The sequence below is a fragment of the Euleptes europaea genome, chromosome 7 (assembly GCF_029931775.1).
Source record: "Euleptes europaea isolate rEulEur1 chromosome 7, rEulEur1.hap1, whole genome shotgun sequence".
In the NCBI taxonomy this organism is placed as follows: domain Eukaryota; kingdom Metazoa; phylum Chordata; class Lepidosauria; order Squamata; family Sphaerodactylidae; genus Euleptes; species Euleptes europaea.
Window position 1 is genome coordinate 93,597,440 of NC_079318.1, and position 24,406 is coordinate 93,621,845.

A 24,406-nucleotide genomic window follows, 5' to 3' on the forward strand; every position below is an offset into this window, starting at 1 on the left:
CTCCAATCCACAAATTCAAGGCTGATTGGTGTTCTCTCTCTCTCCCATCAGATGTCTTCCTATGACAATATGCTCTTATGCCAGCCTGTTTCTTCACCACTGCCACTAAGGTAGGAAGAACAGCAGGGGGCAGGAGGGTCAGCATTTGTGCCAGTGGGCATCGTCGGAGGGGTCCTCGGATGCATCCGTTTGGTAGCATCCTGCTGTAACGGGGATGAAGACTAAAGCCAGCCTCCCTCCGTCTTTCCCCTGCAGCGGAGCCAGCTTCCTGACCCTGCTGCAGACGCTGGGCCCCGAAAACGCCATCGCCCTGCTCGTGGCGATCCTCACCGAGCAGAAGTTACTCATCCATTCTCTGCGGCCGGACGTCTTGACCAGCGTAGGGGAAGCCCTGGTCTCGGTGAGGGTTGTTTATTTACTAGGGGGCTCTGCTCGCCAACCCCATAGCTCGCTGCGCTTCTGATATTTAACGGTACTTTAAATGCTAGATGGCCATCTGACAGCAATGCTGATTCTGTGAACTTAGGTAGATCATGAGAAGGAGGGCAGGAAGGGTTATGTCAGTGCTTGGTTCTTGTGGCCCTTTCTTACATACCCAGGGTAATGCCGATTGCCACTTTGGGGCCAGGAAGCAATTTTCTCCTGGACAGATTGGCCAGGGATCCCGGAGGGGTTTTTTTTGTGGCCATCTCCTGGGCATGGGGTGGGGAGTCACTGGGGGTGTGGGAGGAGGTATTTGTGCATTTCCTGCAGTGTGCAGGAGGTTGGACTAGATGGTCTCTATGGCCCCTTCCAACTCTGTGATTCTACTCCTGCCGGAGACAACAACAGGCTTGTAATGCAGACGGTAGTCGAGGTTATCACATGACTTAAATTGATGTCTTGGATACGCAGAGAAGAATGGGGTGGAGGGGGGTCTTAGAACTGTGCCAGGAGACCCTGCCCAGAATGATTCTACAATAGAGGATTTGGGGAGAGCTGGGGAAAAGGCGATGTTTTTCATTTACACCATCAGTGAACTTGCTAGGATTGGGATGGTAGTAGAGTATTGGAACCTGGTTTTAGCCACAAAACTCCTTGGCGTGATCTTGGGTCAGCGGTTCACTTCCAGTCTTCGCCTACCTTGCAGGATTGGTGTTGGGGTAAAAGAGAGAAGAGGGAGCCACGTATGCTGCCTGAACTGCTCAGAAGAAGGCTAGTATGAATAAATAGCAGTAAAGCTTTTCCTGGACTTCACCTTTAAAGGTGCAGGCATTATGGTTGAATGCAGGAGGGCTCTTCCAGAAAGAAAACTCTCTTGGGCGGGTGGGGGGGGGGGGGACCCAGCATGTTAGGGAGAAAGCTAGGGTTCAATCCCTGATGAGCTGGTTCTCTACATGCAGGGAGATTTTATTTCATGTGCCTTTTGGAACTAAGAAATAGCAGTTCATGGTGTAAGGATCCAGCCTGGTATTGTGGCATAATATCTTCCTTCCCTGGCTGAATGTCAGCCCTGAATTCCCTTCTATGTGTGTAGTGGTTAAGAGCGTGGTGTAGGGGTTAAGAGTGGTGGTTTGGAGCAGAGGAGTCTGATCTGGAGAACCGGGTTTGATTCCCCACTCCTCCCCACATGAGCGGCGGTCACTAATCTGGTGAACTGGATTTGATTCCCCACTCCTACACACGAAGCCAGCTGGGTGACCTTGGGCTAGTCACAGTTCTCTCCAAACTCTCAGCCTCACCTCCCTTACAGGGTGTTGTGGGGAGGGGAAGGGAAAGTTATTGTAAGCCAGTTTGATTCTTCCTTAAGTGATAGAGAAAGTTGGCATATAAAAGCCAATTCTTCATTTTCTTCTTCTAATAAAATTCATGGCTACCCAGATCCACTCTAACACATGTTTGGCATAACACAAAGTTGCCATATGAAAACCAACTCTGAAGGAGCTGGGTATGTTTAGCCTGAAGAGGAGAACACTGAGAGGGGATATGAGAACCATCTTCAAGTACTTGAAGGGCTGTCATATAGAGGAGGGTGCCGAGTTGTTTTCTGTTGCCCCGGAAGGTCGGACCAGAACCAACGGGTTGAAATTAAATCAGAAGAGTTTCCGTCTAGACATCAGAAAGAATTTTCTACCAGATAGAGCGGATCCTCAGTGGAACAGGCTTCCTCGGGAGGTGGTGAGCTCTCCTTCCTTGGAGGTTTTTAAGCAGAGGCTAGATGGCCATCTGTCAGCACTGCTGATTCTGACCGTAGGCAGTTCATGAGAGGGATGGCATCTTGGCCATCTTCTGGGCATGGAGTAGGGGGTCACAGGGGGTGTGGGGGAGGTAGTTGTGAAATTCCTGCATTGTGCAGGGGGTTGGACTAGATGACCCTGGAGGTCCCTTCCAACTCTATGATTCCTCCTCCTGATAATTTATTTCATGTGCCTTTTGGAACGAAGAAATAGCAGCTCATGGTGTAGGGATCCGGCCCAGTTTTCTGGCACAGTATCTTCCTTCCCTGGCTGAATGCCACCCCTGAATCCCCTTCTTTGTGTGCTTTTGCAGATAATTTTCCCCCTGCGTTGGCAGTGCCCATATATCCCGCTGTGCCCGCTCACCCTGGCTGACGTGCTGAGCGCCCCGGTCCCCTTCATCGTGGGCCTCCACTCCAGCTACTTCGACCTCTACGACCCTCCTCACGACATCATCTGTGTCGACCTGGACACCAACACCATCTTCCAGTGAGTCTCCCCTGCAGGCGAGCGGGGGGAGGGCGGCGTTTAGCCCCCTGTCTCCCACTTTTCTGCTTGGGTGCCCCGTTCCTTGCCCACTCCTTGCCATCCTCAGGATGGGCTGTAACTCCAAATAGTCCCACGTGTTGTGTGCTTAAGGTTCAGTAGCTGGCATCTCTCCCTGGAGAGCTGCTGCTGAAGACGCTCAGTTGCTGTTATTAGTAACTTGTCACGCCGTGCCTGCGTCCCTGGCCCCGGCGGGGTCTCTGCCCTGGAGGAGGTTCTGGCCGGAGGAGCCTCCTCAGCCTCAGACCAATCCGAGGGAGAGTCAGAACTGTCCTCTCCCTCGGATGCAGCCAGATTGATGAGAGTTCAGCTCTTAGCCTCTCCAACCTACTGCTGCTTCCTCCCCTGCCGTGGCTCCTTTCTGGCCTTATATCCCCTTCAGGCCAGAGAGGTCCCACCCTCTCTCCGCCCCTGTCCCACCCCCAGAAGTCCATAAAAGGCCTGGCAGGCTGATTCCCCGGTGGAACACGTTGCTACCAGCCTCTGGGCTCTTCCCAGCCCCGCCCGTGCTTTCCTGACAATCAGCTGTTGAGCGGGGCGGGGCTCGTCAGCGCCCGGCTTCCTGGGTGCGGCAGCGCTTGGCGGGCCGGCTCTCTCCCTTCCTCGCTGGGTGCCTGGAAGGAGAGAAGGAGAAGGTGTGGCCCCTTCTTTCCCGCCCCAGGAGGGGCTGCTTCACTCGACCCCCTCCTGCCTCTGCTGCGATGAGTGTTGCCATCGCGGAGAAGCCTTGTTGGGTGGGGCCGAGGCCCGGGCGGGCCGCAGAGGGGCCCGTCCCAGGACACAACTAAATCTATAGGATGTATACCCCGCTGGAAGGTATGTTTCCTTAGTAGAACTAGTTACCCAAAGCAATGAGGCAATCTTATTGAATCAGCTCGATTCTTTTTATTGCTCACTTCAGAAATATAAGTAGTGAGTCTCAAAGCATAAGAGTATAACAGAATATAACAGAATATAGGCAAAGCCACAACAGGCTAGTTTACACAGTTTGCACAGAGTTCACATATAATATTCACAGAACAATTTTTCTATACATACCAACACACCGTCCGGGAAGTCTGATAAAGGCCTCCAACGTTTTACCATTTTCAGCCCCTTATATACCTTTTCTCCATGGGAATCTTAATCTGTGGTTATGCGTCACAATCTATACATTACATCTCTTTAAGGGTCTGAAACTATCCTGAAACAAAATTTATCCTTCAAGTCTAGCAAGGTTCTTAGCAAGGCTCTTAGCAAGGTTGACTGATATAGATATACGTAGATAGATAATCCGATTTTCAGTGTTAAGCTAATTGATTATAATATGGTGAGAAAGTCACAAAAAGGATGCTAATATTCATAGAATAAGGCATCCCTATGAATTCAGATGACCCCCACTCCAGAATTCAAAGAGGCGAACAATTTTTCGTTGTAATCTAATGTTTATATTTAGCGAAGGTTGCTTTGGCTGAGCGCCTAGAATCATTATGCTTTCGTCTAACTGCTAAAGCATAGTATTATCATACATGCCAGTCTCCCGGCAGGAGATTAAGCTTAATTAACATACATTGCAAGAATTTATATATTTTTAAGGCTATATGTGCCTAACACTGCTACGCTGCCACTCTGGGTACTGGTTAAGCAGAGACCTGTGGTCACAGATGAAGCTGCTTTATACTGAATCAGCCCATAGAAGCACGTTACAGGTTTACTTCTGGGGAGGCTCACAGCATTCAACGAACAAACTATCAATAGATATAAGATATAGTTTAAAAAATCTTAAAAGTGCAATCCGTAAAATAATATCCTACCTCAGGAATCAAAATAAAAACGTGATCCTTTGGCACCCGACAGCCAACATCCCAGACTGCTATAAAAAACAATTGGCACTGCTAATAAGTGGTAGAAAACCGTCCTCAGCAGAACGCCTGGTGAAACTGGCTTAATAATATATCTGGCTTAATAATATATCTGTTGCTCCAAAAGGTCGGACCAGAACCAATGGGTTGAAATTAAATCAGAAGTGTTTCCATCTAGACATTAGGAAGAATTTTCTAATCGTTAGAGCTGTTCCTCAATGGAACAGGCTTCCTTGGGAGGCGGTGAGCTCTCCTTCCCTGGAGGTTTTTAAGCAGAAGCTAGATGGCCATCTGTCAGCAATGCTGATGCTATGAACTCAGGCAGATCATAAGAGGGAGGGCATCTTGGCCATCTTCTGGGCATGGAGTAGGGGGTCACTGGGGGGTGGGAGGGAGGTAGATTGGAATTTCCCTTAATTGTGCAGGGGGTTGGACTAGATTACCCTGGTGGTCCCTTCCAACTCTATGATTCTATGATATCTAGCAGGACTTGCCCTCCATATTGAGTTTAGAGGATTTGCGGAGTGCCTTTGCAAATGGGGAGGGGGGGCAGGTGAGGCACGTTGGCCGGGTGCTTTGGCAGGAGGCACTAACCGTACGGGCAGCTTTCCTTTGCGCACAGGAGTGAGGAGCGGAAGCTGCTGTCGCCAAGGTCCCTGCCCCGGAAACCCTGCAAGGTGCTGCTGGCATCGCTGCACTCCCAGTACCAGCAGCTAGACGAAAGTGAGTAAAAGGGGTGGGGGAGAACTTGAAATGGGGGGGAGGGGGAGGGTTTTAGAGCTGCAGAATTTACAGGCTGTGGAATTCAGACTCTCTGGGTCATCGTATCTCAAAAAGGACATCGCAGAGCTGGAAAAAGTACAGACGAGGGCCACCAAAACGATTAGGGGTTGGAACGCCTTCCCGATGAGGAAAGGCTGAAGCATCTGGGACTTCTCAGTTTAGAAAAGAGAGGGGACATGATCGCGATCTTTAAAATGGTGCACGTGGTGGAGAGAATGGACAAAGAGAACTTTTTTCTCCCTCGCGCAAAATGCTAGAAGCCGAGGGCAACCGGCAAAGCTGAGGGACGGTAGATTCAGGACGGACAAAAGGGACTATATCTTTATGCAAGTGATTAAAATGTGGAATTCGCTGCCAGAGGATGTAGAGATGGCCACAGGCACAGGCGGATTTAAAAGGGGGTTAGACAGATTCTTGGAGGAGAGGTCTATCAGTGGCAACCGGCCATGGTGACTAAAAGGATCCTCCACCTTCAGAGGCAGTCAACCTGTGAATGCCTGTGCGAGGAGGCAACATCATGGGAAGGCCTCGGCCTCTATGCCCTGTTGTTGGACCTCCAGAGGAACTGGTTGGCCACTGTGTGAGACGGGATGCTGGACACAATAACTGGCCGTTTTGGGGTGTCGCTGTCTAAATCGCCCCTTCCCTCTGTCTCTCTTCAAGTGTACAATCGACCAGTAGAAGAAGCATCTCTGGAATTTCTACTGACCGACTACGACGTCATCTACGGGCGGCGCAAGCAGCTGGAACTGGACATCCAGGCTGCCTTCCTGCGGTTCATGGCCTGCCTCCTGAAGGGCTACCGCACCTACCTCCGGCCCATCACCCAGGCACCCTCCGAGAAGACCCGCGACTCCAGCAACCTCTTCTACCTCCAGGGTACGACGAGCTGCTCTTCTAGCTGAGGGGAATGGTGGCGGGCTCGGGTGGGGGCACTTTTCTCCTCGCAAGCGGGAGGGTGCTGTTGTCCACCCTTGGGGGGCAGTCATGAATTTCCCTGTGGTGTAGTGTAGTTAAGCGTGGTGTCATGGTTTGGAGTGGTGGACTCTGATCTGGAGAACCAGGTTTGATTCCCCACTCCTCCACATGAGCAGCGGAGACTAATCTGGTGAACCAGGTTGGTTTTCCCTCTCCTACACATGAAGCCAGCTGGGTGACCTTGCGCTAGTCGCAGTTCTCTTAGAGCTCTCTCAGCCCCACCTACCTCACGGGGTGTCTGTTGTGGGGAGGGGGAGGGAAGGAGATTGTAAGCCGGTTTGATTCTCCTTAAAAGGTAGAGAAAATCGGTATATAATAGCCAACTCTTCTTCTCTTTCTCTCTCTGAAACTGCAAAATCATTAAGTTCCCAGAGAGAGAGGCCTTCTATGATTTTTACTAGGCCCAAAGCCTGAACCACCATTTCTGAAAAGCCAAGAAACCGCTAGGCGACGAGGATGATCAGGGGCCTGGAGACCAAGCCCTACCAGGAAAGGCGGAGGGACTTGGGAATGTTCAGTCTGGAGAAGAGGCTGAGGGGGTACACGATTGCTCTCTTGAAGTATCTGAAGGGCTGTCACTTAAAAGAGGGCGGGGAGCTGTTCAGGGTGTAGAAGAGAGGACTCTCAATAATGGGTTTAAAATATGGACAGAAAGGTACTGGCTGGATATTAGGAAACATTTTTTTACAGTAAGAGTAGTTCAGCAGTGGAAATGGCTGCCCAGGGAGGTGGTGAGCTCCCCCTCTCTGGCAGTCTTCAAGCAGCGGCTGGACGAACGCTTGTCAAGGATGTGACTCTGTGATTCTATCATAGAGTTCCAATTCTATGATTTTGAAGCCAGTTTCTCGACAATGGCCCACACCTCCAAATGGAATTCCACATCGCCAGGGATGCAGCTTATAAATCAGAGGGTTCTCATGTCCAGCGTTCCCTGATCTGGACATCGCTGGAGACCCCTTTCACGGTTTTTCCCCGTGCCCTGTACAGGCTTCCTGAAATCGAGAGACCGGGCCTACCACAAGTTCTACGGGCAGCTCTTGCGCACCCAGCTCTTTACGCAGTTCATCGAGGAATGCTCGTTCGTCAGCGACCGGCATACCTTCCTGGAGTTCTTCGACTCGTGTGTTGAGAAGGTAACTGTACGCTTCATTTGGTCGGGCCGCACCTGGAGTATTGTGTGCAGCTCTGGAGGCCTCACGTCAAAAAGGATGTGGACAGAATCGGGTGGGTGCAGAGGAGAGCGACGAGGATGATCTGGGGCCTGGAGACCCACCCCTGTGAGGACAGACTGAGGGAGTTGGGAATATTTAGTCTGGAGAAGAGGAGGCTGAGGGGGGACAGGATGGCTCTCCTGAAGTATTTGAAGGGCTGTCACTTAGAGGAGGGCAGGGAGCTGTTCCTGCTGGCAGCAGAGGATAGGTCTCGCAATAATAGGTTTAAATTGTGGGCAGAAAGGTACCGACCGGATATTAGGAAAACATTTTTTACAGTAAGAGTTGTTGGACAGTGGAATCAGCTACCTAGGGAGGTGGTGAGCTCCCCCTCACTGACAGTCTTCAAGCAGAGGCTGGACAAGCACTTGTCAGGGATGCTCTAGGTTGATCCTGTATTGAACAGGGGGTTGGACTAGATGGCCTCTATGGACCCTTCTGGCTCTATGATTCTATGAACAGGGAAAGGGCCTTGGGAAGCGAGCTGTGTGGGTCTGGAGATAGAGCTGGCAACTGGGAATGAGGGGGATTTGCAAAGCTGTTACGTGTGCAATTGGAAGGAGGAAGTTACCAATGTCCCCTACCCCAATATGTATCGTTTCCTGAAAGAAATGTGTTTTGTATATTTGATTGTTGTAAGCTGCCCTGAGCCTCGCTTAGATGGGGAATGGGCAGGGTAGAAATTGAATAAAATAAAAGTAAAATAAAATATTTTCCTCAGGAAAAAGTTAAAACACAAGCAATATTTATCAAACCGGAACTTATTTCATAAAATGCATTATAGCTTAGTTAGCATATCAAAGTGTGCTATTCGGCATATTCATTAAATGTTACAAAAAACGTTATTTCTCTGCAAGCAAAAATTGCAACTACAGTAATAACCAGAATCCTCGGCTGCTGCTTCTGTCACCCTCTGCAGACCAGCCTGTTTTGCGGCTGTTTGGTGTAGTGGTTAAGAGCGGTAATTTGGAGCGGTGGACTCTGATCTGGAGAACCGGGTTCGATTCCCCACTCCTCCACATGAGCGGTGGACGCTAATCTGGTGAAGTGGGTTGGTTTCCCCACTCCTACACGAAGCCAGCTGGGTGACCTTGGGCTAGTCACAGCTGTCTCAGCCCCACTTACCTCACAGGGTGTCTGTTGTGTGGAGGGGAAGGGAAGGTGATTGTAAGCCGGGCTGATTCTTCCTTAAGTGGTAGAGAAAGTCGTCATATAAAAATCAACTCTTCTAGATGGCTGTCTGTCAGCAGTGCTGATTCTATGATCTTAGGCAGATAATGAAAGGGAGGGCATCTTGGCCATCTTCTGGGCATGGAGTATGGGTCATTGGGAGTGTGGGGGGGGGAGGTAGTTTGGAATTTCCTGCATTGTGCAGGGGGTTGGACTAGATGACCCTGGTGGTCCCTTCCAACTCTACGATTCTATGATTCTTCCTCCTGCCAAGCTAAATGTCCAGTGGGCGGTGCAGTTCCCTGGTCCTTCTCCCTCAATCTCTGTGTGGAATCTTCATATTCTCCCCCCCAGGTACAGGTGGATCTGGAGAAGCCGGAAGAGTCTCCCCTGATGGAACTGGACGACACCCACGGCAGTGAACACACGGTGTTTATCATGCCCCCTGAGGAGCCGATGGCGCCTGATGGGTCCGAGTTACCCCCACGTTATAAGTGAGTTCTGTCTCTGTCGCGCTCCATCTGCCGCCTCTCTGCAACTGTCTTCTCCTCAGGCCAGCGGCTCTCCAACTGTGGTTTTCAGGTTCCTGTTAAATGGGCACCAAATCTTTGTTAGCAGATCCGTAATGGTGGGCAGATTTCCCTGAAACCCAATGTGACCGATACCCCCTGTGATTTCCTTGCTTGTGCTGTCATGTACAACCATCAGGCAGCTATGGAACTCTGCTGTCTTCTTGAGGAGAATCCTGTATCAGTAATGCGTGTGTAAAGTGCCGTCAAGTCGCAGTCAACTTACGGCGAGCCTGTTGGGATTTCAAGGCAAGAGACTAACAGAGTTGGTTTTTATACCCTGCTTTTCTCAGCCTTTAATGAAGGAGTCTCAAAATGGCTTACAAACTCCTTTCCTTCCTCCCCCTACAACTATCACCTTGTGAGGCAGGTGGGGCTGAGAGAGTTCGGAGAGAACTGTGACTGGCCCAGGGTCACCCACATGAACACATGAAGCTGCCTTATACTGAATCAGACCCTTGGTCCATCAAAGTCAGTATTGTCTACTCTGACCGGCGGCGGCTCTCCAGGGTCTCAGGTAAAGGTATTTCGCATCACCTACTTGCCTAGTCCCTTTAACTGGAGATGCCGAGGATTGAACCTGGGACCTTCTGCATGCCAAGCAGATGCTCTACCACTGAGCCATGGCCCTTCCCTTGCAGGCTGCATATAGAGGAGTAGGGAAACCAACCCGGTTCACCAGATTAGAGTCTGCCGCTCATGTGGAGGAGCAGGGAATCAAATCCAGTTCTCCAGACTGGAGTCCACTGCTCTTAACAACTACACCACGCTGGCTCAGTGGTGGTTTACCAATGCCTTTCTCTGCATAGTGACTCCGGTATTCCTTGGTGGTCTCTTTAAGCATTTGAAGGGCTATAACTTAGAGGAGGGCATGGAGCTGTTCCTGTTGGCAGCAGAGGATAGGACTCATAATAATGGGTTTAAATGATGGTCGGAAAGGTACCAGCTGGATATTAGGGGGGAAAAATTTACAGTAAGAGTGCACAAAAAACATAAGAAAGGCTGTGCTGGATCAGACCAAGGTCCATCAAGTCCAGCAGCCTGTTCTCACAGTGGCCAACGGGGCACCTCTAGCAAGCCCACAAACAAGACGACTGCAGCAGCATTTATCCTGCCTGTGTTCCACAGCACCTAGTATAATAGGCCTGCTCCTCTGATCCTGGAGAGAATAGGGATGTGTCATGACTCGTATCCATTTTGACTAGTAGCGGTGAATAGCCCTTTCCTCCATGAACATGTCCCCTCTTAAAGCCTTCCAAGTTGGCAGCCATCACCACATCCTGGGGCATCAGATCTCAGAAGCTAAGCAGTTTTGGCCCTAGTTACTACTTGGATGTGAGGCCACCAAGGAATACCAGGGTCGCTGCGCAGAGGCAGGCAATGGGAAACCACCTCTGTTAGTCTCCTGCCTTGAAAACCCTACTGGGTCGCTGTAAGTTGGCTGAACTCAACAGCACTTTACAGACACACCTGCAGAACAACCCTGCTCCGGTGAGCTGGCACGGCGGAGCATAGGGAGAGAGGTGGAAGGGCTTTGTATGTTAGTATGGAATCTTGCTCTTTTGGGAACCCATCTATACTGTTTGAAAGCTATCCTAGTTAGTGGCCATCGTTGTGTCTCCTGGCAGTGAATGCTGCGATTTTAATCACTCATTGAGTAAAGAAGAATTCCCTCTTTTAAAGGAACACACGAAGCTGCCTTATACTGAATCAGACCCTTGGTCCATCCAGGTCAGTATTGTCTACTCAGACTGGCAGCGGCTCTCCAGGGTCTCAGGCTGAGGTCTTTCACGTCTCCTACCTGCCTAGTCCCTTTAACTGGAGATTCCGGGGATTGAACCTGGGATCTTCTGCATGCCAAGCAGATGCTTTGCCACTGAGCCATGGCCCCTCTCGCCTTGTCCTGACCCTGTGAGCCCCTCCAGGTACTAGTGCGATGCAAGCCCTCCCTGTCTTCTCTCCCCCAGGTATGACGGTTTCCCCGTGCTTCAGGCCAAGCTCTTTGAGCGCCCCCAGGACCAGCTGATGCCCTCACTCTGCCAAGCTCGGAGCAGTGCCCCCAGCAGCCCGGCACCACGCAGGACCAAACAGGTAAAAGCGCTGGAGTGGGAGCATGGGAGGGGGGCATCGTTGCCGGGTGGGAGAACCTGTCGGGGGCTCTTCAGTTGGTATAAGGGGAGACATGATAGAAGTCTATAAAATTATGCATGGTGTGGAGAGAAGCTTTTCTCCCTCTCTCATAATACCACAATAGGGGGTCATCTGCTGAAGCTGGAGGGTGAGGGATTGAAAACAGATAAAAGGAAGTATTTCTTCACACAACGCATAGTTAAATCGTGGAACTCCCTGCCCCAGGATGTGGTGATGGCAGCCAACTTGGAAGGCTTTAAATTTTATGGTACAAATGGGCTGGTCCCACCAAGTGACATTTCTGTCATATCCAGCCCTCATAACAAACGAGTTGACACCCCTGATTTAAAAAACTTATTAGCTGCCTTTCTACCTTATAGAAACTCAAGGCAGCTTACGATGTAAATAATAATAAAATACATTTAAAATGTGAGTTAAAATCAACGATTTAGAACTGTCTTCAGCTGCCTCCTAAAAATCACAAGTGAGGGGGCCAGGCGTGCTTCCCTACGGAGGTTGTTCCATAATCGTGGGGCCGCCACTGAAAAGGCCCTCTCTTGCGTACCTGCCAGACGAGCTTCTTTGGTTGATGGGACAGTCCTGAGGGGCTCTCCCTGCGATCTTAGTTCATAGGCAAGAATGTATGGGAGAAGACGGTCCCTCAGATACTCCCGGTCCCAAGCTGTGTAGGGCTTCAAAGCACAAAACCAATGCCTTGAATTGGGCCCGGGAATGGATCAGTAGCCAGTGTGATTGCTGTAGGATTGGGGGGGTCACAAGATCCCAGTAATTGTTCCTAACCAGCAGTCTAGATGCAGCATTCTGCACTAGCTGTACCTTCTGAACACTCTTCAAGGGTATCCCCAAGTAGAGCACATTGCAGTAGTCTAGAAGTAACTAATGCATGGACTGCTGTGGCTAAATCCTTTCTTCCTCGCTCGTGTCTAGGGTTGCCAGGTCCCTGTTCGCCACCGGCGGGAGGTTTTTGGGGAGGAGCCTGAGGAGGGCGGGGTTTGTGGAGGGGAGGGACTTCAATGCCATAGAGTCTAATGGCCAAAGCAACCATTTTCTCCAGGCTATCTGATCTCTATTGGCTGGAGATCAGTTGTAACAGCAGGAGATCTCCAGCTAGTACCTGGAGGTTGGCAACCTTACTCGAGTCATATGTCGAAGGTAACTGGCTGGGGTGAGAGCTATTCTGCCATGATCTTCCAGGGAAGGGAATCATTTCAGTCCAAGAAGAATGAGTTCATAGAATCATAGAGTTGGAAGGGGCCATACAGAGATCACACGCCCTCTCTACCTTGTCCTCTTCAGGAAATGAAGGTAGCTCAGCGGGTGGCCCAGAAGTACTCGTCCGTGCCAGACATGTGGGCCAAATGCCTTCTGGGGCACTGCTACGGCCTGTGGTTCATCGCTCTGCCCACCTACGTGCGTGCTGCGCCCTCGAAGGTGCGGGCCCTGCAGACGGCATACGAGGTGCTCAAGCAAATGGAGACCAAGAAGGTGGTGCTCCCAGACGAGGTAATCGGCACACAACGCAACCTCGTTTCTCCACTCCTGACCCTGCTCATTAATCCTCCCTGTCTCTTGAGAGGCAGTGTGGTGTAGTGGGTTGAGTGGCGGACTGTGACGCTGGGTGACCTGGGCTCGAATCCCCACTTTTACTTGCTAGGTGGAGGAGGGGAGAACCACGTTTGAAGCCACTTTGGAGCCTGACTGTGGGGAGAAAAGCTGGATAAAAAAAAGAAAGAAGCAAATGCATCTTTCCTCTGTAACAGGGAGGACTGCTGTTCTTCCAGTGTGGTGTAGTGGTTAAGAGCATGGAGAGCCAGCATGGTGTAGTGGTTTGGAGCGGTGGACTTTGATCTTGAGAACCGGGTTTGATTCCCCACTCTTCCACATGAGCGGCGGAGGTTAATCTGGTGAACCGGGTTGGTTTCCCCACTCCTCCACACGAAGCCAGCTGGGTGACCTTGGGCTAGTCACAGCGCTCTCAGCCTCACCTACCTCACAGGGTGTCTGTTGGGGGAAGGTGAAGGTGATTGTAAGCCGGTTTGATTCTCCCTTCAGTGGTAGAGAAAGCCGGCATATAAAAACCAACTTTTCTTCTTCTTCCTAAAGCGGTAGCTCTGAAACTGTCGGACGAGTTCCGAAAGTGGGGCATGGCTCCTTCTCGGGTGGGTCACGAGGCCGGGAGTGGGGAGGAGGAGAAACAGAATGGGGGAAAGATGCTCTGGGAGGCTGGGTGAGCTGGAGCTTGCCTCTGCATCGTGTGTGAAGCGCCCTGTAGTAAGTTTAGTAAGTTTAGAAGTGAATCCCAGGTTAAACGGCCTTGTTGGGTTCCGTCAGATTCTGTGACCCTCATGAAACCACAATACCCAGGGTTCCTGGTATGGAGGTTTTAATTGGCTTCCTGGCTTTGATAGACTAGACCCCCCCCCCATTGGTTCCACAAACTCAACCCCAGTACCCCCTACCCTATAAAAAGCATTATTCAAATAGGCGTTTGCATGACTCACTAAAGAAGATAACAATAAAATTTCAAAACAGTAACAGATAATTGCTCATCTATACAAAATCAAATTTAAAAAATTTAGTTGAAATTTATTCAGCAAAACTGATGAACCTGATCCAGTGGTACCAGCCCTTCAGAGTCTGGAAAAAAGTTCTGATAGTTTCCACCAAATTTGCCAGCATGGTGCCATAGCTTGATCTATTGTAAATTAGTGAACAACACAGTTGAAGGGCCCCACCTCTAGCGCCTCCTCTTGCCCTCTTGCCTCTTAGTGCCTCCCTAGGTAATCCCACCGCCCCCCAGGGGGTGGTACTGCCCACGTTGGGAACAACTGGACTAGACCTTCACTGACCCCTTCATTCTCCCCCTGCCCCACCTCCAGGTTTGTTACCGGATCCTGATGCAACTGTGCGGGCAGTACGGCGAGCCCGTCCTCTCCGTGCGGGTCTTGCTGGAGATGAAACGAGCCGGCATCGTGCCCAACACCATCACCTACGGCTACTACAACAAAGTAAATCGGCGCTTGGCATTTGCTTGGAAGGGAGCGGGGCTGGATTCCTGCGGAACGCTGCCACTGTTTCTCCCCTGGTCCTCGAGCCTTTCTGGACACAAGGGGCTCCTACTTCAGAGAAATAACACGTGAACAACAACACATGAAGCTGCCTTATACTGAATCAGGCCCTCGGTCCATCAAAGTCATTATTGTCTACTCAGGCTGGCAGTGGCTCTCTGGGGTCTAAGGCAGAGGTCTTTCACGTCACCTACTTGCCTAGTCCCTTTAACTGGAGATGCCGAGGATTGAACCTGGGACCTTCTGCATGCCAAGCAGAGGCTCTACCACTGAGCCACAGCCCCTCCCCATGGCTCTCCAGGGTCTCAGGCAGAGGTCTTTCATGTCACCTACTTGCCTAGCCCCATTAACTGGAGATGCCGGGGATTGAACCTGGGACCTTTTGCATGCCAAGCAGAGGCTCTACCACTGACCCACGGCCTCTCTCCATGGCTCTCCAGGGTCTCAGGCAGGGATCTTTCACATCACCTCCTTGCCTAGTCCCTTTAACTGGAGATGCCGAGGATTGAACCTGGGACCTTCTGCATGCCAAGCAGAGGCTCTACCACTGAGTCACAGCCCCTCCCCTCCCTCCATTGGGAGAAAGCACTGGTGGTAGTGGAACGGATCAGCAGGATCCGACCAAATCGCTTCATCACTCTCTCCCCCTGCAGTGGCGCAGTGTTCTACCTCTACCACCCCCTACCCTGACCTTACCAGTGTATGAACTGTTCTCTACCCGTTCATCTTCAGAGGCCCTGCTTTGGTTGCCCTCACCATCTGAGGCTAGATGGGTGGCAACCTGAGACAGGGCTTTCTTGGTCATGGCACCAAAACTTTGGAACTCCTCCCCAGGGAAGTTCATCCGTCTCCCTCTATCGGTCTCTTCTGCTGGCAGGTGAAGACCGTTTTGTTTCAGTTATTGGCCCTTCTCCCTGGTTCGGGTGTTGTACGTTTATGTGTTTCAATTGAATTATTTTATCATTTTAAATGTTGTTTTTTAATTGTTGAATGCGTTTATTTTATCGTTTTAAATGTTGTTCGGGTGTTTTCACGTTCGCTGTTGTGTTGACCCTGATCGGGTGGAAAAGTGACTTAAAAATGTTTTAAATAAAATAGGCAAATAATTATAAATAGCCAGTGTGGTGTAGTGGCTAAGAGCAGTGGACTCTAGAAGGGAAGGCAATTAGTAAGCCGGTTTGGGTCTCCTTAAAAAGGTAGAGAAAATCAGGGTATAAAAACCAACTGTTCTTCTACTACTTTGCTTTTTCTACTTCTTCTACTTCTTCTTCTACTACTACTCCTCCTATTCTTCTACTACTTCTTTTTCTTCTACTTCTACTACTTATTTTTCTACTACTTCTACTACTACTTCTTTTTCTTCTACTACTGCTTCTTCTATTTCTTATTCTACTACATCTTCTACTACTACTTCTACTTCTTCTACTTCTACTACTACTTCAACTTATTTTTCTACTACTACTACTTCTTCATCTTCTACTACTACTATTACTTCTACTACTTTTTCTTCTACTTCTTCTACTACTACTTTTACTTCTTCTACTACTACTACTCCTATTCTTCTACTACTTCTTTTTCTTCTACTACTTCTACTTCTTATTTTTCTACTACTTCTACTACTACTTCTTTTTCTTCTTCTACTACTACTTCTATTTCTTATTCTTCTACTACATCTTCTTCTACTACTACTTCTACTTATTCTTCTTCTACTTCTTCTACTACGACTACTGATTGGGCATGATCAGAGCTTGCGCTTTATCTGCGCACTCCAAAGCAAAGAGCCAGACCGCTGGCAGCAGCCATCTGTGCCATAAAAAGGTACCCATCCCTTCGAACCCAAAGAAATCTCCTCAGTACTTACTGTCATTCCCCGCCCCACGGCACAACAGTCAACTTTTCACTTCTCACACCCAGACAGACGTTTCCCTTGGGAAATAACAGTATTTAAATAGCCTCCCTTTTATTGTCATAGCTGTGTTTTGTGTGTTCGCATAGAAGTTCTAATCTTGCCGGCTTCTTTCTCACCACCACCCCCTCACCCCGCTTCAGGCCATTTTGGAGAGCAAGTGGCCCTCGAGTACCCAGGGGGGCCGCCTTCGCTGGGCCAAACTACGGAACGTTGTGCTGGGGGCTGCCCAGTTCCGGCAGCCGCTGCGGCTCCGCCAACGAGATGCAGAGCTTCAGAGCATCAGCGCCCAGTCAGGTACGTGAGGAGGGCCTCCTTCTAACCCGTTTACCTGGTGCTATCTAGACGTTATTTCATGCATCCAAGTTGGGTGGGCCAAAATGTAGACTGGGAAATGGGTCAGTGATGGGCAAGGGGTTGTTTTTCAGAACTTCTAAGAAGTGTGACGTATGTGATGAATGATCCCTTCAGCCCCTGTTGGAAAGATCATAGAATCATAGAGCTGGAAGGGACCACCAGGGTCACCTAGTCCAACCCCCTGCACAATGCAGGAAATTCACAACTACCTCCCCCAGTGACACATGAACACATGAAGCTGCCTTATACTGAATCAGACCCTTGGTCCATCAAAGTCAGTTTTGTCTACTCAGACCGGCAACGGCTCTCCAGGGTCTCAGGCAGAGGTCTTTCACATCACTAACTTGCCTAGTCCCTTTAACGAGATGCCGGGGTTTGAACCTGGGACAATTCCTTCCTGGCCCCAAAGTGGTGACTGGTATTACCCTGGGCACGTAAGAAAGGGCCACGAGAGCCAAGCACTGACGCGACCCTTCCTGCCCTCCCTCTCACGATCTGCCTAAGTTCACAGAATCAGCCTTGCTGTCAGATGGCCATCTAGCCTCTGCTTAAACACCTTCAAAGAAAGACAGCCCACCACCTCCCAAGGAAGCCTGTTCTTGAGATGTCACTGAGCAGTCGCTGTGGTTGTTGACAAAATGGCGGAAAGAGGGATGGTAGCGCGTTACCACGTTGGCTGATGGTCCGCGGTAACGTGGCCCCTCAAAGGTGGGGTGGTTAAAAACTATGCGCTTCCATTTCTCATCATCATCATCATCACCTTTATTAGGCATTTACATCAGTATACAGCAAACAGAATTACGAAATTGGTTAAAACAGATTACATTAAAAGGACATTACTTAGAAGTACATACAAACTGCTCGTGAATCCTTTGTGCAGACAGGAGAAAACTAACTACTTGTTGGGTAATGGTAGGGTTTCTATCAGTTTAAAGGTACATCACCGACTGCTGATCTGAAAGACTGATCACTAGGCAGTAGGGGTTTAATATAAGTATTCCTCGGCCTCATGTAAAGCTGGCAGTACAACAGCATGTGGGTTAAGTGTTCAGGGTCCCCAGTCTTACATGGACAATACCTATCAATAAAAGGGATTCCTTTGTATCTTCCTTGTAGGATAGCTGAGGGAAGAATGTTAAGTCTATCAAGCATGAAAGCTCTGCGAATGTCCAGTGACTCCAAATAAGACAAGTAGGAAACTGCAGCTCCATAAGCCTGAGTAATACCATGAAACATGGGGGAACAGTGTCTATTAGTTAGGGAGGTTAGGGTCTGCATTTCTATATCTAGTATCAACCTAAATGCTTGCTCTTTCCCAAGCATCAAAAAAGAATCAAATGGGATACCGACAGACTTGATTTTCCTGATAATTATTTTCGACCACTGGCTTATGTAAGAATCTCCCAGCAATGCAGGAATATAGCCAGGGTATTCAGTTAGAAAGTGCAGACGTAACCAGAACTTAATGGTCTGGATCCAAGCTCTGGTCTCCAAAAAAACTTCCATTTCTCTTGGCAGAGGGTGGCAGAGGAGCGAGGGCTCTGACCTCCCGGTCCAGATCCAACCTGCAGCGGCAGACCACGTGGTCCGGGTGCAGCTTGCACGACAGCTTGCCCTCGACGTCTCTGGTGAAGAGCGGCAGCCTAAGCTTCCCTCAACATGAGGAAGCCGGCAAGGCCCACAGTGAGTTTTGGGAGGGGGTGAAGATGAGAGAGCCAGCGCGGTGTCATGGTTAGGAGCGGTGGACTCTAAATGGAGGAGCGGGTTTCGATTCCCCGTTCCTCCACATGAGCGGCGGATTCTGACCTGGTGAGCCGGGTTGGTTTCCCCGCTCCTCCACATGAAGACTGCTGGGTGATCTTGGGTCAGTCACGGTTCTCTCCGAACTCTCTCAGCCCCACCTCCCTCACAAGGTGTCTGTTGTGGGGAGAGGAAGGGAAGGAGATTGTAAGCAGTTGACAGCCACCAAGAGATCTCACAGTCTATGGATCTTGTGTTCACACCTTCCCCAAGGAGGGGATTCATTGTCGTGCCTGACAATCCAGCATGGTGTAGTGGTTAAGAGCAGTGGACTCTAATATGGAGGACTGGGTTCGATTCCCTGTTTCTCCATATAAGCCTAAGCTTCCCTCAACATGAGGAAGCCAGCAAGGCCCACAGTGAGTTTTGGGAGGGGGTGAAGAAGAGAGAGCCAGCTCGGTGTCATGGTTAGGAGCGGTGGACTCTAAATGGAGGACCGGGTTTCGATTCCCTGTTCCTCCATATAAGCGGTGGATTCTAACCTGGTGAACCGGGTTGGTTTCCCCACTCCTCCACATGAAGCCAACTGGGTGACCTTGGGCCAGTCACGGTTCTCTCCGAACTCTCTCAGCCCCAACTCCCTCACAAGGTGTCTGTTGTGGGGAGAGGAAGGGAAGGTGATTGTAAGCAGGTTTGATTCTCCTTAAAAGGTAGAGAAAGTCAGCATGTAAAAAAACAACCCTCCTTCTACTTCTGGAGGGCCAGTAGAAGACATATGAGGCACAGACACTACCAACTCCCATTTTGAGAGAAGATAACGGGGGGAGAATTTCCACTGTGAAGTCATTGGGACTTTATGGGGGACCTCTTTCTTTACCTGCTGTCCTCTCCACCTTACTCCACCTACTCCTCCACATGAGCGGCGGAGGCTAATCTGATAAACCGGGTTTGATTCCACCCCCCACTCCTCATAAAGCCAGCTGGGTGACCTTGGGCTAGTCACAGCTCTCTCAGCCCCACCTACCTCACAGGGTGTTTGTTATGGGGAGAGGGAGGGCCAGCGTGGTGTAGTGGTTAAGAGCGGTGGTTTGGAGCAGGGGAGTCTTATCTGGAGAACCGGGTTTGATTCCCCACTCCTCCACATGAGCGGCGGAGTCTAATCTGGTGAGCTGGATTTGTTTCCCCACTCCTACACACAAAGCCGGCTGGGTGACCTTGGGCTAGTCACAGCTCTCTCAGCCCCACCTGCCTCACAGGGGGTCTGTTGTGGGGAGGGGAAGGGAAGGTGATTGTAAGCCAGTTTGAGACTCCCTTAAGTGGTAGAGAAAGTCAGCATACAAAAACCTTCTTCTTCCACTCCCACACATGAAGCCAGCTGGGTGACGGACTTCCGGTAGAGCGCTGGCCCAAGCACCATGTCTCTCGGGGATCTCCCCGAGAGAATCCAAGAAACATTCAAATTGGGGTGCAATAAGGCACCCCACCCCAGTCCTAAATAGCGGACTGGGATGCAGGATCACCCCTGCATGCCGTGAAGAGCGGTTTGACTCCCATATTCTCTGAGAGAGTCTCAAGCCTCTCGGAGGAGTGGATGCTGTCCCGCTGGCAACTGAGGGAAATTTCATCGCCATGAACATCGCTTTGGCTTCAAGCTTCGACCTCCTCTATCTATCAACACTTAAATAATAATCTTTTTGGAACGGAAACCGCATCTTCCGAAATCTGAGTAAGTTACAAGAACTCTCTTGTTTTTTACCTTGAATTTGAAGTTTTGAAAGACCGGGAAAATCACCTAAGCAATCCGCGCTTCTCCGCCCAAAAAATAAGTGACTTTGGAATTAAAAAGATACTAGATAAACTAGCAGGAGCCCTATCTATTTGATTGGCACTTAGACACAACAAACGGGACTTTTGAAAGACATTACAGCTACCAATCAGTTCCTGAGACGTCGAAAGGGGTGGGAGTAAACAAGAAAAATACCTTTGGGGTCTTTCCGGCTTGAGAAGGTCCTCCAGCCACGTTTTCACTGGAATGATCTATCTCGGAGCACCAGAAGACTGCAAGGAAATATACTCGCTGCTTTTCAACATACCCTATAACTAAGACCCAGCACCACCGAGATCGGAGAGGACAGACTAAATCGTTGGACCGGAAGTGAGTTTCCCTCGTGCAACTACAAAATATCTTCTACGAACCAGGACCATAGAGAGGAGACGACGGAAGGTCCGCGAACCAACAACATCCTGTCTACTTCCTACTCCATTGCCGAGCTAGAGCGTCACTAAAACTTGATGGTTTGTTGAAACTTTCATTCTCATTATAACTGGAACAATTTAAACTGATTAAAGTTGGCGGAAATACAAAGTAAACAGAACTAGGCCCTGCCATTTCATTTGAAAGACAAATGTTAAGGATATAAATTTTGACTTTGTTAAAGACTGGATTTTTAAGCATCGCTTCTCTTGTAATATCAAAATTTCTGGAATCCTTTTTAAAAAAACAAATAAGGATGAGATGGGAAAAAATACAGGGAATGCTAGCAAAACAACAGGATCTGATAAGTAAACAACAAGGAAAAAATGTCACATCAATTGACTCAATTAACTGGCATGTTAACCATGTTAACCAACTCCAACCAATCTATTAACCAAAAACTGGACATTTTGACAAGTGACATGAAAAATATAAAATCACAAGTGACTGTAATGAAAACGGATATGGGACAAATGGATTTATCAATAAAAAAGACAGTTGAAGAACAGAAAGAAATAAAGAAAAAAATGGAAATTCAAGATCAACAAATTAAAGCTGTGCATTCCCAAGAAGAGATTATTAAAGATCAACTTGCTATGATGGAGATGAAAGTAAGAGAATCTAATATTCGCCTTCGCAATTTGCCGGAAGAACTAGGTGATACCAGAGAATCAATTATAAAATCATTGGCTGATCTAACTCAGATAAGTGGAACAAGATTTGAACTACGCAATAAATAGAATATATAGAATCCCTTTACCATCCAGATTGGAAAAATCAAAGACCAGAGATGTTAAGATCTCCTTCTGTGACAATAGGATGAAAGACATGATTATGCAAATCTTCTATGACAATCCTTTGTCAATGAAGGGAAACCCACTGATAATACTCAAGGATATCCCTCAACATTTGATGATGAAGAGAAACATGTATAAAGAGTTCACTGTGATACTGAAGAGGAATGGAATAAGGTTTTCCTGGATATTTCCACAGGGACTTATTCTTACCTACAAAGGAGTCAGAACTACCATCATTTCACTGGAAGACACTGAAATTTTTTTGAAATGTTATGAATAAAATCTCACAAATATTATTCCAGAGCAGAAGCAAGAACAAGAAGTAGGGAAAGAAGCTCCATCTTTGAAACTTGGACAAAAAGGAACAGATATAAGAAACTCTAGAAGTGGTGGAAAAACTAAAATTCATGGCAAGAACAAATCCAAAAGACATTGTACAACCTATGGGTGAAAGAGAGACTCGGAGAGCTTACTATGGAATCTAATAATAACCAAAAAATTCTAGTTATTATTGATCTAATCCTTTTACTTTAATGATAATTTTTGAAAATAACTTTTTTACTATTATTTTAAGTTAAAAGATAATATGTAACTGTTTATTATAGTGATAGAAAATAGAATTGATAATACAGTTTGGAATATCTTAGTAGGGTTAGAACTTTAAATACAAAAGAGTGTATAAATTTATAGCAAGACGAAGGAAGATGAAGGGGAAGTCCTTTTATAATATTATATTTTCTTAATGATGAAAGAGCTTTTCGACAATATTGTTAAAATTTTCCTTATACTACCTATTCATAAAATGTATACGTTGTTGAAAAGTATTTCCTTACAGTATAATATTTTGAAAATTTATATATATATATATATATATATATATATATATATATATATATATATATATATATATATATAATTTTTAAAAAGCCAGCTGGGTGACCTTGGGCTAGTCACAGCTCTCTCAGCCCCACCTACCTCACAGGGTGTCTGTTGTGGGGAGGGGAAGGGAAGGAGATTGTAAGCCGGTTTGAGTCTCCCTTAACTGGTAGAGAAAGTCAGCATATAAAAGGCAACTCTTCTTCTTACAGTGACCAAGGCACTGGACCGGAGCCTGGACCGCAGCAGTGACACGCTCCCCGCTGTGCCCCCCTGGTTGCGGGGCATGCGGGACGGGCCCGGGAGCTCCGAGGACGGCAGCCTGTCGGACGTCAACAGCTCGCTGACGGATGAGAGCGACCGGTTGACCCTGAGCAGCGTGGACGCCCAGTCCGACGGGGCCAAGACGGGGCTGGGCCAGGGGTCTGAGAGCCACGGGAGCGGCACACCCCGCAGGAGTCTGGCCGCCAAACTGCAGCAGCTGCTGTCCCCCATCAAGCGGCCTTCCCTCAGACATGCGGCCAGCTTGGAGCGCTCGCACGGGCGCCGCGGGTCGGAGCAGCGCGAGCCCCCGCCCCGCCGCAGTCCCTTGGAGGGCCATTTGCTGCTTCCCCGTGAACGGCCGGGCTCCACTGCGTCCGAGGTAAACTTGTGGTAGAATAATAGAATCATATAGAGTTGGAAGGTACCACCAGGGGTCATCTAGTCCAACCCCCTGCACCACCAGGGGTCATCTAGTCCAACCCCCTGCACCACCAGGGGTCATCTAGTCCAACCCCCTGCACCACCAGGGGTCATCTAATCCAACCCCCTGCACAATGCAAGGAATTCACAACTACCTTCCCCCCCACACCTCCAGTGACCCCTTCTCCATGCCCAGAAGATGGCCAAGATGTACTCCCTCTCATGATCTCCCGAACCATTTCCCAGTTATCCATCCCACGCTCCTCAGAAGCAGGTGCAATACCACCTCCCGAAATATTGCAGGCTAAGCCACCCGAAGTGCTGGGTTGACGGGTGGCAGGGAGCAATGTAATGAGGCTAACAAAGGAACAGACTGTGCAGGGAAGGAGTGGGAGAAATGCCCTGCTCTGTGTAGTGAATCATAGAATTGGAAGGGACCACCAGGGTCATATAGTCCAGGGAAGGAGAGCTTACCACTTCCCGAGGAAGCCTGTTCCTCTGAGGAACCGCTCTCACTGTCAGGAAGTTCTTCCTAGCTGCAATCTTACCAGAAAGCCATTCATCAGGAGTTACAAAAGATGCTTCAACACAAATTTATACTTGACCCCAAGAACATGTTGTTAGGTATAATGCCGTCAGAACTGCCTTCGCAATATAAAGACTTGTTTAAGTACTCCACTCCTGCTGCCAGTCATTATAGCAAGGAAATGGAAACAGCCATAGCTACCAGACTTAGAAGAATGGAAGGACAAATTAATGGACTCTGCCACCTTGTCTAAAATGACCTACATGGCAAACACAACCAATGATGAGACGCAAGAACAGTTTAATGAAAAATGGAAATTATTCTACATATACGTTGAGGCTTAATGCCAATAGAAACCTGATATTATAAAATAACAACGTAATTTTAAGCTTAGAGTGGGAAATTGCTATGCCCAATATAACAGGCTAGACGTTGAGGGTGTCTATTTTTTGAACATATGTATAATTTAGCCTGAATAGTAGAAAGAAAAAATAATAATGCCGTCCGCTTGATTAGTCTCTAAGATGTTTATGCCTGTTATTTTTTTTCTTAATGGCAAGACAGATTCCCTTTATCTTACCCATTTCCTTTTTTCCTTTTGTATCCCTATTATATTAAAAAACTAATAAAATTTATATATATATATATATATATATAAAATAGTAAGTTCTTCCTAATGTTTAGACAGGAACTCTTTTGATTTAATTGAGTAGTCTTGGGGGGTGGTATGAGG

At 48.6% G+C, this 24,406-nt stretch overlaps 1 protein-coding gene across 1 annotated transcript in view; it reads left to right on the plus strand.

The window, feature by feature from the left end:
* DENND4B (DENN domain containing 4B) overlaps positions 1–24,406 on the plus strand; it is a 47,234-nt gene that overhangs the window by 11,893 nt on the left and 10,935 nt on the right. Inside the window, exons 7-19 of the mRNA XM_056853038.1 lie at positions 52–110; positions 256–400; positions 2,530–2,705; positions 5,226–5,326; positions 6,050–6,265; positions 7,352–7,497; positions 9,100–9,239; positions 11,282–11,405; positions 12,762–12,968; positions 14,345–14,473; positions 16,583–16,736; positions 18,315–18,479; positions 22,676–23,106. Of these exons, the coding sequence (XP_056709016.1) occupies positions 52–110; positions 256–400; positions 2,530–2,705; positions 5,226–5,326; positions 6,050–6,265; positions 7,352–7,497; positions 9,100–9,239; positions 11,282–11,405; positions 12,762–12,968; positions 14,345–14,473; positions 16,583–16,736; positions 18,315–18,479; positions 22,676–23,106 (2,193 nt within the window). The remainder of the gene's footprint in view (positions 1–51; positions 111–255; positions 401–2,529; positions 2,706–5,225; positions 5,327–6,049; positions 6,266–7,351; positions 7,498–9,099; positions 9,240–11,281; positions 11,406–12,761; positions 12,969–14,344; positions 14,474–16,582; positions 16,737–18,314; positions 18,480–22,675; positions 23,107–24,406) is intronic.